The 13,531-nt window shown below is 37.9% G+C and overlaps 1 protein-coding gene across 2 annotated transcripts in view; it reads left to right on the forward strand.

Annotated features, from left to right (window-relative positions):
- MRTFB (myocardin related transcription factor B) overlaps positions 1 to 13,531 on the forward strand; it is a 127,103-nt gene that overhangs the window by 66,403 nt on the left and 47,169 nt on the right. For both annotated transcript variants that reach the window (XM_079718450.1, XM_079718451.1), the window contains 3 exons: positions 9,414 to 9,479; positions 11,578 to 11,633; positions 12,757 to 12,832. In XM_079718450.1, the coding sequence (XP_079574576.1) occupies positions 9,414 to 9,479; positions 11,578 to 11,633; positions 12,757 to 12,832 (198 nt within the window). The remainder of the gene's footprint in view (positions 1 to 9,413; positions 9,480 to 11,577; positions 11,634 to 12,756; positions 12,833 to 13,531) is intronic.

The raw sequence follows: 13,531 nt of genomic DNA on the forward strand, positions 1-13,531 counted from the left end.
AACTCCCTAAATGGCCATGATGTATTCTTTATTGAGTCAGTGGTCCACCCACGTGCTTAAGCCAGAAACCCAGGCATCATCTTTATCTTTTCTCCTTCAAACACAACATCCAGTCCCTCAGCACACAGTGTTGATTTTGTTCTAAGTATTTCTCAAATCTGTCTATTACATCTCTCAGCTGTGTTGGAATTGAAGAAAAAAGAATGAGAAGTCTTACGCTTATTAGGTTTCTGTCCTGGAACATGAGAAAAATTCTACCAAATTTATAAATAAATATGTGGTTTACAAGAGAAAGCTTAACCTGAGCTTCTGACAACCACTGTAAATATCTCTGCATTCAGTCAAAAACCCAGCCCCATCACTCTCACTAATTCTTTTGATATCTATTGGTCCCTTACTGCTTAATAGTTATTTCAAATTTTACTATTACTTTGGCATAATATTGCTGATAGCCTTAGGTAAGAGTAAGTGATCTTTGTTTCTGAATTTAAAATTACCTTAAAGCATGATGATGTATATTATGGGGAAGGGATGAACAGAAAGGTCCTCTCTCTTGCCTTGTAAGTGAGGATATAGATTGGTACAACCATTTGGATTGCAAAGGGTCCCTATCAAAATTTTCAGTGTGTGTGCGTGCATGTGTGTGTGTGTGTATTTTGTGTGTGTGTGTGTGTGTATATATATATCTTTAAGTGTTTATACATACACACACACATACACACGATGACACAAAATGAAGATAATCGCTGCAGCATTGTTAATAATAACAATAATAGCAGGAAATCTAGAAACTTAAATGTATATGATTGATACATCCATATGTTAGATAGAGCCACTAAGATAGCCAGAAAGAAGAATGAGCTGGATTTCATGGGTGGTTTTTTTTTAAGCAAATTATCGAACTATGTGACTGGTATGATCCCTCCGCATGTATTTCCTTTGCACATTTTATACTTAACATTGCCAGAATATTCATGAAACATTCTCTAGAGCCATAGAAATTTAATAGTGGTTACCTTTATGGGGGAGGACTGGAGGTCTCTGGTGGGATGGACTGACTTTCACTTTTTTTTTTAATTGAAGTATAGTTGATTTGCAATATTGTGTTAGTTTCAGATATATAGCAAAGTGATTCAGTCATATATTTTTTCAGATTATTTTCCATTATAGGTTATTATAAGCTACTGAATATAGTTCCCTATGCTATACAGTAAATCCTGTTGCTTATCTATTTATTATAGCAGTTTGTATCTGTGTATCTGTTAATCCTTTATATACCACATCTTCTTAAATCAGTCGTCTTGATTGTCACTTGGGTTGTTTCCATATCTTGGCTTTGGGGTGCATGTATCTTTTTGGAATAGTGTTTTCATTTTTTCCGGATACATATGCAGGAGTGGAATTGCTGAATCACATGGTAACTCTGTTTTTAGTTTTTTTAAGGAACCTCCATAATGTTTTCCATAGCAACTGTACCAATTTACATTCCTACCAACATCATACAAGGGTTCTCTTCTCTCCATTCCCTCTCCAACATTTATTATTTGTAGACTTGTTGTTGTTGTAACTGGCCACGACGTGCAGCTTGTGGGATCTTAGTTCCCTGACCAGGGATTGAACCCTCGGCAGTGAAAGCACAGAGTCTCAACTACTGGACCACCAGGGAATTCCCTGTAGACTTTTTGATGATAGCCATTCTGACCAGTGTGAGGTCGTTGTGGTTTTAATTTGCATTTCTCTAATAATAAGTGATGTTGAACATCTTTTCATGTGCCTGTTGTCTATCTGTATGTCTTCTTTGGAGAAATGTCTATTTAGGTCTTCTGCCCATCTTCTGATTGGGTTGTTTGATTTTTTTTGGTATTGAGTTTTATGAGCTGTTTGTATATTATGGATATTGTTGGTCACATCATTTGCAAATATTTTCTCCCAGTCTGTAGGTTGTGTTTTCATTGTGTTGATCGTTTCCTTTGCTGTGCAAAAGCTTTTAAGTTTGATTAGGTCCCATGTGTTTATTTTTGCTTTTGTTTCTTTTGCCTAGGGAGACTGATCTAAGAAAATATCTTTTAAACTTTTTGGTGTTTTTTGTCTGTGTTGGGTCTTTGTTGCTGCACGCAGGCTTTCTTTAGTTGCACCAGGTGGGGCTACTCTTCGTTGCGGTGTGCGGGCTTCTCACTGTGGTGGCTTCTCTTGTTATGGAGCATGGGCTCTAGACGTGCGGGCTTCAGTAGTTGTGGCACGTGGGCTCAGTAGTTGTAGCCCACAGGCTTAGTTGCTCCATGGCATGTGGGATCTTCCCGCACCAGGGCTCGAACCCGTGTCCCCTGCCTTGGCAGGCAGACTCTTAACTGCTATGCCACCAAGGAAGCCCAAAACATGGATTTTTAAATATAGGTGTTAGTGGTACATATACTGTGTATTTCTGAATCCCAGGCTTAGAAGGAAAGCCTTCAGGATGTGACTGCTTACCCTGTGACTACAAAATACCCATTCACAGCAAAGAACTAAAAATATGGGAATCTTTATGGAGTTAAATTTTTTTAATCTTGTTGATGATGGGGAAGCTCAGTATGTTTGATGGTAGGGGGTGTATGGGAAATCTCTGTACCTCCCTCTTGATTTGGTTGTAAACCTAAAACTGCTCTAAAAAAGTTTTTTTTTTAATCCTTATGGTATTATGTTTGGAAAAAAACGTGGTTATCTTCATCGATTATCTAAAGTAGTAGTAGTAACAATAATAATAACCACCACCAGCTTTTTAAACATTTACTTCTGAGGAACAGGAAAAGTAGTCCATCAGTCTTTTGATACAGATTTTTTCAAGATGTCATTTGCCCCTACCTGATTGAACAAATGCAGTTGTAAACTTTACTGCTGAACTGCTGCTTGATAGAACACTGAAATCAGGGTTGAATGGGGCCCCCAAATGTAACTGTTCTAAGGTATTACTTAGGGGCCAGTTAATCCCTCCTGTATCTAAGTTCAAAAGATAATATGAAGATGTTGGCTTTTCTAAATTGTCTTGTTTTTATAGGACCAGGCCCCTAAATTAGCACTCTTTAAACAATACATAATAAATTTTTGCCAAAGTACAACTGCTTCATTCTCTTAACTACTCAAACATCTTTAAGCAAATGTTTAAAAACTGAAACCAGGGTCTGTTTTTTGCCTAATATTATCTTCAGAGTCAATACATAGTCAATTCTAGAGTATTTTTCAGTTTCCCATCTTTGCTTTTGCCACTGGTTTACCTAGCCTTTACTTGACTGGCTCAGGGTTTTGGGGTGTTTTTTCCTCCCCTCATGATTCTGCAGTTTATTCTATCCAGTGTCCTGTAATTAAATAATATACATTGGATCTTCTCTTTGACTTGCAGGCAGCTGCTCATCCCCACCCCCACACCCCGTCCCCACTCATCCCACCCTCCTTCATACCCCATAACTGAAACTAGCTATTTATAAAGAATTTCTTAAGACCATGGCTGCCTGCCATACTGCTTCCCAGAAAGTGTCATTTCTGCCTTGTTTTTGTTATATATGTTCCTCAGATGTCCCCTTGCAAATCCCCTGGCCCAAAACTGTGCTTTGCTTTGGCTTGTTCAACTCATACCAAATTGCTATATGTTATTAAAATGCTACATAATGTGGGTTTTTTTCTTTAGAGTAAAAAGGCACTTTATGTCATATTATGGAAACATTTCAAACATTCTACTTACAGAAACAAAAGAGAAAAGACATAACTTGGTTCAAAAAGCAGCTAAAAATTTTGAAGGGGGTGTAAATATTATATGAAAGACATTATTCTATTTTGAGGTTGTTTTTTTTTTTAATATTGGAAACTAATCCTAAAATTTTGCTCTAAAAGCACTTTAATCCATTTAAGATTCAGGGGGAAGGAACTAAGAGATACTTTTTGTGTGTGTGTGTGTGGTACGCGGCCTCTCACTGTTGTGGCCTCTCCCATTGCGGAGCACAGCCTCCGGACGCGCAGGCTCAGTGGCCATGGCTCGTGGGCCCAGCCGCTCCGCAGCACGCGGGGTCTTCCCGGACCCGGGCACGAACCCATGTCCCCTACATCAGCAGGTGGACTCTCAACCACTGCACCACCAGGGAAGCCCAGAGTTGATACTTTTTAATTCTAAACTATTTCTGATGATGAATAAGAATGACATTTCCTCTTTGCCATTAGATGAGCTACCTTTCATTTTTCAGAATGGTGGTTAAAATTAAGTTTGTACTTTTCTTGTATTAAAAAAAGAGCAAGTTGAAAACATTTATGTTGACAGAATATTGTTTTTGTCTATTGTAACAAGGCATAACACTTAAGTAGAATTTTCAAAATTATATGCATTTTTCTTTTTGTTGAAATGTAATCGGAAACCATGAATGTTAGCCCTAAGAAATAATAACACACATCATCTTGGAAAAATTCAAAAATTAATTAAAATTTTTTCTCTAAATGCAACAGATATAAAGTAGTCTGTATCCATGTTTTCACATGTCTACTATAATTTCAAAGATGATGGTTTGCATACAAATTAGTCTCCTTACTTTATGGCCATGCCTTATATGGACCACACAGGGATATTCCTCCTTTTAGGAATTAAGGAAATAACTAAAAATAAGGAATAAACTTCATACACAAAAAACCCACCATAGCATTAGTTATAGTAGTTGTAAAAGTTGGAAACAACCTAAGTGATAAATAATAGGGGTATATTTAGTAAACTATGCATGTCCACCCAATAGAGTATTTTATGTAGCCATTGAAATAACAAGAATGTTTATCATTGTACAGTGCGATCGTAGTATGTAGAAGCAGAGAATCAAAAATTAGCTTAGCTGGGCTTGCCTGGTGGCGCAGTGGTTGAGAATCTGCCTGCTAATGCAGGGGACACGGGTTCGAGCCCTGGTCTGGGAGGATCCCACATGCCGCGGAGCAACTAGGCCTGTGAGCCACAACTACTGAGCCTGCGCGTCTGGAGCCTGTGCTCCGCAACAAGAGAGGCCGCGATAGTGAGAGGCCCGCGCACCACGATGAAGAGTGGCCCCCGCTTGCCACAACTAGATAAAGCCCTCGCACAGAAACGAAGACCCAACACAGCAAAAATAAACAAATTAATTAATAAACTCCTACCCCCAACATCTTCTTTAAAAAAAAAAAAAATTATGCTTAGCTAAGAGACAGAGGAATACACCAGTATGATAACAGTAGTTGTATGTCTCTCTGGTTGATGATATTATTGGTGATTTTCTTTTTTGGTTTCTTCCTCCTCCTTTTTAAAATTTCCTTATTTTCTGTAATGAACATATATCACTCTTTTAATAGGTAAAGAGATTTATTTTCTTTTTAATAAAAAATAAAAACCTTGGACTCAGGCTAGTTAAAAAAGATGTGGCACAAAGGGTAAGCAAATGGCTCTGTAACCTCATCTCCTTCTGTCAATGGGGGTCCTTTGTGTACCTCTTGTGAGTTTTGTCATCGGGAAACACAGAGCTGTTACAGACTTCTCAGCCTGTGGTAACGGTTTTTGCACAGAGAATACAGTGCTAGCTGTATAATGAGATACACTGTTAACACCTGTGTGCCACCACCCCCCCACACCTTTTTGAGAAAATGAAACAGGTTTAACCCCACCCATTTTAAACGTAAGAACTTCTTAGGTCCCTGTATCGGATTATTTTCATTTCTACATGTTTCAAAGATAAAGACATTCTTTGAAAATGTTCAGATGTGAGCAGTCGTAACATGAATTCTATTTCAACACCATTATTACTGTGTCCTTTGTTTTCTGAAAGGATGTAGCTGCTCACTCACTGAGTGTTTTGAACTCTTTTTTTTTTTTTTCCTTCCAGAATTCTGTAGATTTACATGTTTTCTTTTCTGGCATGTAATTATTTGTTAAGATGGCCATGGAGTTGCTGTATTTTAGTCAGTTTCCTAATGTGTTGGAAGCTATGATGTCAGCCCAGTAGCACAATTTATCAATCCAGCAAGGCACCGGGGGCGAATGCTCTCAGGTCTGTTTTCAGACACAAGGCCATTGCCCCGAGGTTGGCTTCTTAGGCAGCCATACACCACCACCACCCACTGCTGCCACAGGAAAGCAGTGCTGGACCAGCGTCTGGTCTTCTGTTTGTGGCTACAGGAGTGCAGTCTCGTGCACGTGTGCAGAGTATGTCAGGTTTCCAGGGATCAGCCAGCCTACCGGGTTATCCATTGGTCTTAAGAACTGCAACTGTGCAACAGGCCCAGTAGCATTCAGTGATCTGGGCCGTCCTGCCCTCCACACAGACGTGAGTTTGGAGGCTGCAAAGGGAGGAAGAGGGTCTCCAAGGTTAACTTGATAAAGCATCTTGAGATGCTCACATGCCCACAACAGTGAACGCCTCTATGATCGTTAAGAGTCAGGCAGTCTCTATTCAGGGTCTCTTCCCCCTTCACGGTCTGGATAAGCTCTGCCCAGCTCTGGGCAGCTCTAGCTTTCTAGTGTTGTAGGACAGTTAAGCTGTCTGCATCATTCAAGCCTTGTTCTTCCCGGCCTGGGTGGTCTGCCTTTAAGGGACAGGTATTGCTTGTCATTTATTGTGTTAACTTTTTTTTTTTTCCACTCATTTGATGAGTGGAAAAGAGTAAAAGGAAGTTTGCTATTGTCCAAAATTATGAGCCTGTACCTATCTGATAGGTACTTTTTATAACCATTAGTTCTCAGAAGAGCCTCCATCAGGTTGCAAGTGATTGGTTGTATTTGATATGAACAAATACTATAATTGTGTTTTAACATTGACCAAAAGTAGCAATGTACCCAAGTATCTTGATAGGGCATAGTGCCTTATATTCAACATATTGTGTCCCGTGCTGCCCACCTTTTGGTATAAATGAAAACTAAATCAAGCTCGGTAATCTGCAGTCTTAACAACATGGCTAGTTATTTGCCTCCTCTTCCATTCATGTTCTTCCTAATGTCTGCCTAAAAACAGACCCTCGTTTCACAGCTGCTGCTGTTCTTTCCCATGTATCCCATGCATGCACCCTGCAGTCACTAACAGACACCTAATAAATAGGCTCTTAATGAATGAACATGCCTCAGGAAGGCTGCCTGCCACACCTGCTTTGAGTAATATTTGTAGTGTGAGGATATTGCTACTTGGGAAAATTAATAGGCAGTGAGAGCATTGATTGGGAAGATTATTCTCCCACCTTCGAGCAGTATGAAATAAATAGGATTGATTGTTTTGTCGTGAAGAAAAATGGATGGAAAACACAATGGTTTTGTTTTATTTTAACAATTGGTGGTTGGTGACATGCATTCATTTTGCGTATCACCCTCATGGCAACAGATACCTTCGCACAACAGCATGAAAATGCAATCTCTGGTGAAAGATAATACAGCTGACAGGACTGCCATGAAGGCGCATGAGGGCAGCTGGCCAGCGTACAGTCGGGAGATGCTTCAAGACTAACAAGCTGTTGTCACCATGCTGTTGCGAATGTATCTCTCATTCCAAGATGCCATTCGCCTAGAAATATGTATTGTGTTTGACACATTTGTCTCACTAGTATGGTGCTTTGTTTGTCTTAAACCAAAAAAGAGGCTGTTGATATTTTCATTACCCTTTTTATTTTACTCCTTTCTTTGAAGACTCCCGTGGGAGAACGGAAAAATACTACTGCTAGAGAGTCTGCAACAGACATGGACCACCGTGTTCCAGAAGTGTCAGCCTTTGAACTAGAGATTGTTCTGACCCTTTTCTCCTCTCAGTATTCCCTTTCTTGGTATTCTGCCTCTCGAATATGACCACCTTGATTTCAGACAAGAATTAACTTCGGCATTCATAGAAGAATGTCGAAGTATGCAGGCGTTTGGGTGCTATCAGATCCACAGGTCATCTCCTTGGTTATTTTTGTTCCTAGTAAAGTACAGTGGGAACATACTATTCTCAATAAACTGTAAGTTATCAGGGAAAAGATCTTTGTGTTAGAGCATAATTGATTCAGAGAACCGCAAAACATTTTAATGTGAGAAATGTGCATATATTTTTTGACTCTAAGTTTTTCTTTTGCTGTCTGTAATAGAATCTTATGTCAATTGCTTCAGTTATAAATGGGATGTCAGTGAAGCTTTGTGGCCCCCAAAAGAAGCATATAAAAATTTTTTTCAGTATTAAGTAAAGGACAACATTCATATCTAGCAGTGAATATGAAAATATATTTAAAATATATCTAAGATTGGGCTCTGCTCTGCAGTCAGCACAAGGGCAAGCAAAAAGCAAAGGATATGAGGGCCACAGGCCCTGCATCTTCAGGTCTTGGGGTTAATTGCAAGTAGAAGCCGTTATGTGCCTTGCATTTGAGCCTGGTCCAAGCCAGCCTCATCACGCCCTTGCTAAAAAATTGTCTTCCTTCCCTACCATTTAAGAAATACACATAGTTAATTTTTTTTTTCATATTGACAACCCTTAGGCGGACCCTTAATAATCCTAACCTTGGTTTTCATCCATGGTTTGAAAGAAAAATTAAAAATGGAAACTTAAAATTGAACGTAAGGCAAACCAAGGAAAATATTTTTCAAAGTTACTTCATATATTACTCTTTTTTGAAATCAGCTCACTTTCCAGACAAAAACATAGAGATGCTATGAAAGGAATCTGCTTGAGAAATCTAGGGGAAAAAATATATTTTATTAAATTTGGCAAGCGGGATTTCCACGTTTTGTGATGTATACCTTGTTTTCTACAAGTTTAATGATTTATTTACTCTTTTAATTAAAATAATTAGGTACCAATTGATTTGTGGCTTTCTTAGAACTTCTGGAGTGAGATGCAGTATTATGTTTTGCAAAGATTGTTAAACTTCAAAGTCTTAATTCAGAAATTTTCCTTTGGGTCATTAGTAATATCTCATAGGTCTAATTTGTATTATGAAGTTGGCCTTCATTAAAGCGATTTAAAATTTGTTCCAGATGGAGTGAGTTCCTCCAAATACATTCATCTTTCCTTAAAATACATTTTTGCTATTAACTTGTTTTTTAAAAAACTAAGGAATGTCAAGGTATCTCACATTTCTATTTTTATTAATAAGAATATATAAGCCAACCATTTTTGTTTATTTGCTGAGTATGATGTGATTGTATTTAAACAACAAATACTTAGCTTTAATCATCAACTTAAGATTATTAACTGACTAAACAAAAGATAAGCTGAGAGAACTTCAGAGTTCACCCAAAAGGCAGAAATCACAAACTGATTTTTTTGGGGGGTGGGGGACAGGTTGAATGGTGCCAGGTAGTATCCTTATTCAATTATGAAGTATAAGCTTTTTAAGTAAGCTTAATTGTATCTCCTCTGGAACTTTGTAAGTTGGACCCAACAGTTTGCCTGTAAACTCCAATGGTGATTATTTCCTTTTCACAGTGCTCCAGCTGAGGCTGCAACAAAGGAGGACAAGAGAACAACTAGTGGACCAGGGCATCATGCCACGTAAGATTGAAGTGTCACTGTCATTTCTAATGTGGTGTAACCAACTGTGCATGTCTAAGAAGAAGCTGTTTCACACTGTACTTTCAGTGGTATCCATTTAATCCATATACAATTTATAAGGAAAAACCAGGCATCAGCATTGCTAACCTAACAGAATCATTTAAAATACATTTTGGAAACCAGATGCAACTTAAAAGATAGACACGAATTTTATATTATCGAAGAATACCTTTAAAGCTCTGTAATTAGGCTAACATCAGTTCTTACTTCAAACTTTAGCATTAGTTTTAGTTTTAAAATAACTGAAATAATCACTCTAGATAATGAATCCAATGATACTGGCAAAAGTAACATGATAAGTTAATTCAAAACCTGGTTCTACTTTAATTTAATTCAAATTAATTATCTTTGATGCTACAGTATAGTCTGTATAATTATGTATCTCAATTACAGGACTAATAAACATTCTATTTATAATTAATAAAATCTTTCTTGCCCAAGTACAGGTATTTTCCCAAGTAGCTCTAGGCTTCATTCCTTCATTTTTGAGAGTCTATTAATTTTAGAATATTTGTCCAAGTTGTCTTCTTTACCTTTAATCACCAAATTTGGAGGTGATTTTATATTTTAGAGGAGAAGAGTGGTGGTTTTGTATAGGCTGTTAGCATTATTTTGGGATTTTTGTCTAAAAATTGATTTCTCTAAGAAGTAACTTATTTGGCTTAAAAAACTAGAAAGAAATTACAAAATGCACTTATGCTTCCCAGTCTTCACAGTCACTGCTATTGCCTTTTTTTGGTTTGTGATAAGGAACGATTTTTCTCTGTGAAAAATGTTTTTCCCTGTGAAAACTTTTTTTTCTGAACTACTATTAATTGAGTATCTACATATTTTAAATCTAGCATTGTGATAAAACCAGTTATCAGAAGCTGGTTTGATAATCTGCCAGATTTCTCCACCACTACATTCCTGATATGAACCAATCAAACAGGATCAAAGTGTGGTGCTTTAAATACCACTGTGAAGCCAGCTGTAGTCTGCTTTTAGGAGCTGGTCCCTGGCCAAACCTGTTTGGGCTGGGCTTCCGTGAGTCTTTGCAATGCTTTAAGTACCAGAATTGAAAAGAATGTTACCAAGAGCTGATTGGCCAATATTGGGAGGTGATAGCCCAGGTTAAGCCTAGTCCTGCATTCCATCCACATTCTCTGACTGCCCATAGTGATAAGTGCAGGGTGTAATCAGACAGCAGTGGACATACACACAGAAGATTTTGCAAAGATAATTGATAGAAATACTGTAGTATGTGATGTTTTAATAAACACTGCCTCTCTCTCTCTGGGACTTTGGAATAATGTACTAGCAGTTAACATATTAAGGAATCACTGTGTCTTTAGAGTGAGTTGCATTGTGGTATGGTAGAAAGAGCATGAACCTGCCAAATTCAGAATTCTAGATGTAAATCCCGCTTTGACCACCATCTAGCTGTATAACTTCAAGAATTCATTTAACCTCTTTGAGCCTTTCATCTGTACTGGGGCTAATACCTATGTCACAAGGCTCTTGTGATGATGAGCAACAATATAACTGTGATGGGCCACAGAGCACGGGGCTCAGTGTGTTGTGGGTTCTCAGTAGGTGGTAACTCTGATCTCTTAGACATGAACTGCAGAGTGTCCTCAAGTTCAAGGCTAGATCACTCCAACATTAAATGCCCTGAGGACATGTGGGCTTTTCCCAGTAACTTGTAGGGCCATAAGAGCAAAGACCTTTTAAGGAACCATCAAACAGTTCCCTTGGTAATGGTAATTTGCCCCAAATTATGGGCTGGAACTAGTCTGACCTGATATATGCATTGTCATTATGTTTACAACTCTGTTGTGAATGTTCACTTGTTTTATTTGTGAAACAGATAATTTTAATTCTGAAACATTTAAGGTTTCAATTTTACAGATCTCCTAAAGGAACTAGGAAATAAATGGAACTGTAGAGGCACACTAATCAGATTAAGAGGAAACATCACCATGATACGCTGTAACATTTGACTGAAGTATTAACTCCTCTATTTATACCACGGAAATGATTTCTTTTCCTCTCACAGCCCTGAAGAGCCCAGCGGCATTCCACGAGCAGATAAAAAGCTTGGAACGAGCCAGAGTAAGAAATTTCAGTTTAAAATATTCTGCTTCTCTCTTTTGTATTAAAGTACCTGTGGACAAGTAACGTCTTACTCCTACGTATATCAATAGAGAAAATATAGTGTATTTTCAGGATACATGGCATATAGAGTAATATATCCTGGGGTAGTTTTATCTTGGAGGTTTATAGAAAATACAGGACATTCAAATTTTGTTCTTTTGAAACTAGTAAACTAGTGTTGTACATAAGGACAAGTCACACTTTTTTCTTACTTTTGGAGCATAACAACAGTTTTTAGAATAATGATGGAGTCATTCTGCCATTTGTTACCTCTGCAGACAGACAGCCCAAGTGATGTACTGACACCGGATCCTTCCTTCGTTTCCCTCCTGGGTCTGTGTTCGCAGTACATTTGACCAAGGGTGGGAGAATTTGGCTGAGTGAGGAATATTGCCATATTCAGCCCTGTTTTATTCTTTGAAATGACTCCATCACAGTTGCACACTAAATCGGTGTTTATCATTTTTCTTTAAAAGTGCCATTATTCTTTTTGTTTCAGAGGAAACTTCTATCATGCAATATGAAAATAAGCATGTTCCAAAAATTCCTTAAGACTTTCCCAGGATGCAATAATGATCTCTCAGAGTCTTATAAAACACAAAACCCATTTTAAAGCCTTATTGTTTAGAACTGAGTACAGTTCTGAATAAGAAAGTATGATTAAAGATAGGAATTCATCACAGAAAATACATTAGGATTTTTAGGAAATGTGTTATCTTAGATGGATTTTTACTTGACCTGAAGTGTAGATTTTATTGATTTTAGATATTTAAATGTTCAAATCCTCTGTTCAAAAGTCATCTTCAAAATTATGAGCCTTTGCCTTTTCCAGGTTTTAAAATAAAAGTGCTTACTTTATACCAGCATACACTTCAAATCCCTGTACCACTTTGAAGGCTGCAATTTAAATCATGTATTGGATAATAGTTTTTCAAAGTACTAATTTCTACTCTTCCTCTCAAAATCATGATCAAAAGAGTATACAGTTTATTTAAATAGAGTACCTTGAGAAAAAATGTAAAACTACAATAAATCATAAACAATTTATGATAAGAATTTTTTCTCTCTCTCTTTTTTAAAGACCGAAAACTTTTTGAAGCACAAGATTCGGAGCCGACCAGATCGTTCTGAACTTGTCAGGATGCACATTTTAGAAGGTAAAAATTCTATTTCTGCTTCTTTTGCTACATTTTCTCAAGAAAAGAAGTGAGAATTCCACCATTTCTGTTTATTCCCATTTTAATAACTTTTTACCCCACAGGCTGACATCCTCCAAACTGGATAGCAACATGAAGACCCAAAGCTAAAAATGTTATGTTAGATACATGGGGAAGGTTTGATTCTCCAAATAGCCAATTGATGGACTGACTCTTCCCCGCCAGCTGGGGGTGCTATAGGTATCTCTACCATACAGTTCTGGAAAAACATTTTCGGTCCAGAGGATTTCTTCATCAGTGAGGCATGTGCGCCTGCTCATTCGGTTGTAAGGGGTATGATAGCCACAAGTCTAACCCTAGATTTTCAATGACTTGGACCCTGTTAGGTCTACCTGGGGCAAGGCCCTTACCTGACATTTTCTCTTTGTTGCTACTTAACCCACAACAATCCAGCTTGATCTGACCATTATCACAAACTAGCTCCACCTGACCCACCAGATTTTCTCGATGACTGAGCCTCATCTCTTACGAAGCTAGTAAGGACAGTTCCACTCCATCTTTGGTGAGACATGTGGCTCAGGCCGTGATGTTTTTCTCTCTAAAAACAGAGCATTCTCGAAATCTGGTATCTCCACCATAAATTCCTGAGTTACATTTTCTTTCATTGTTTTGCTTTACCGACTAATTTGTGGAGCAAGA

The sequence above is a fragment of the Hyperoodon ampullatus genome, assembly GCF_949752795.1.
Source record: "Hyperoodon ampullatus genome assembly, chromosome: 14".
NCBI classification, from domain to species: domain Eukaryota; kingdom Metazoa; phylum Chordata; class Mammalia; order Artiodactyla; family Ziphiidae; genus Hyperoodon; species Hyperoodon ampullatus.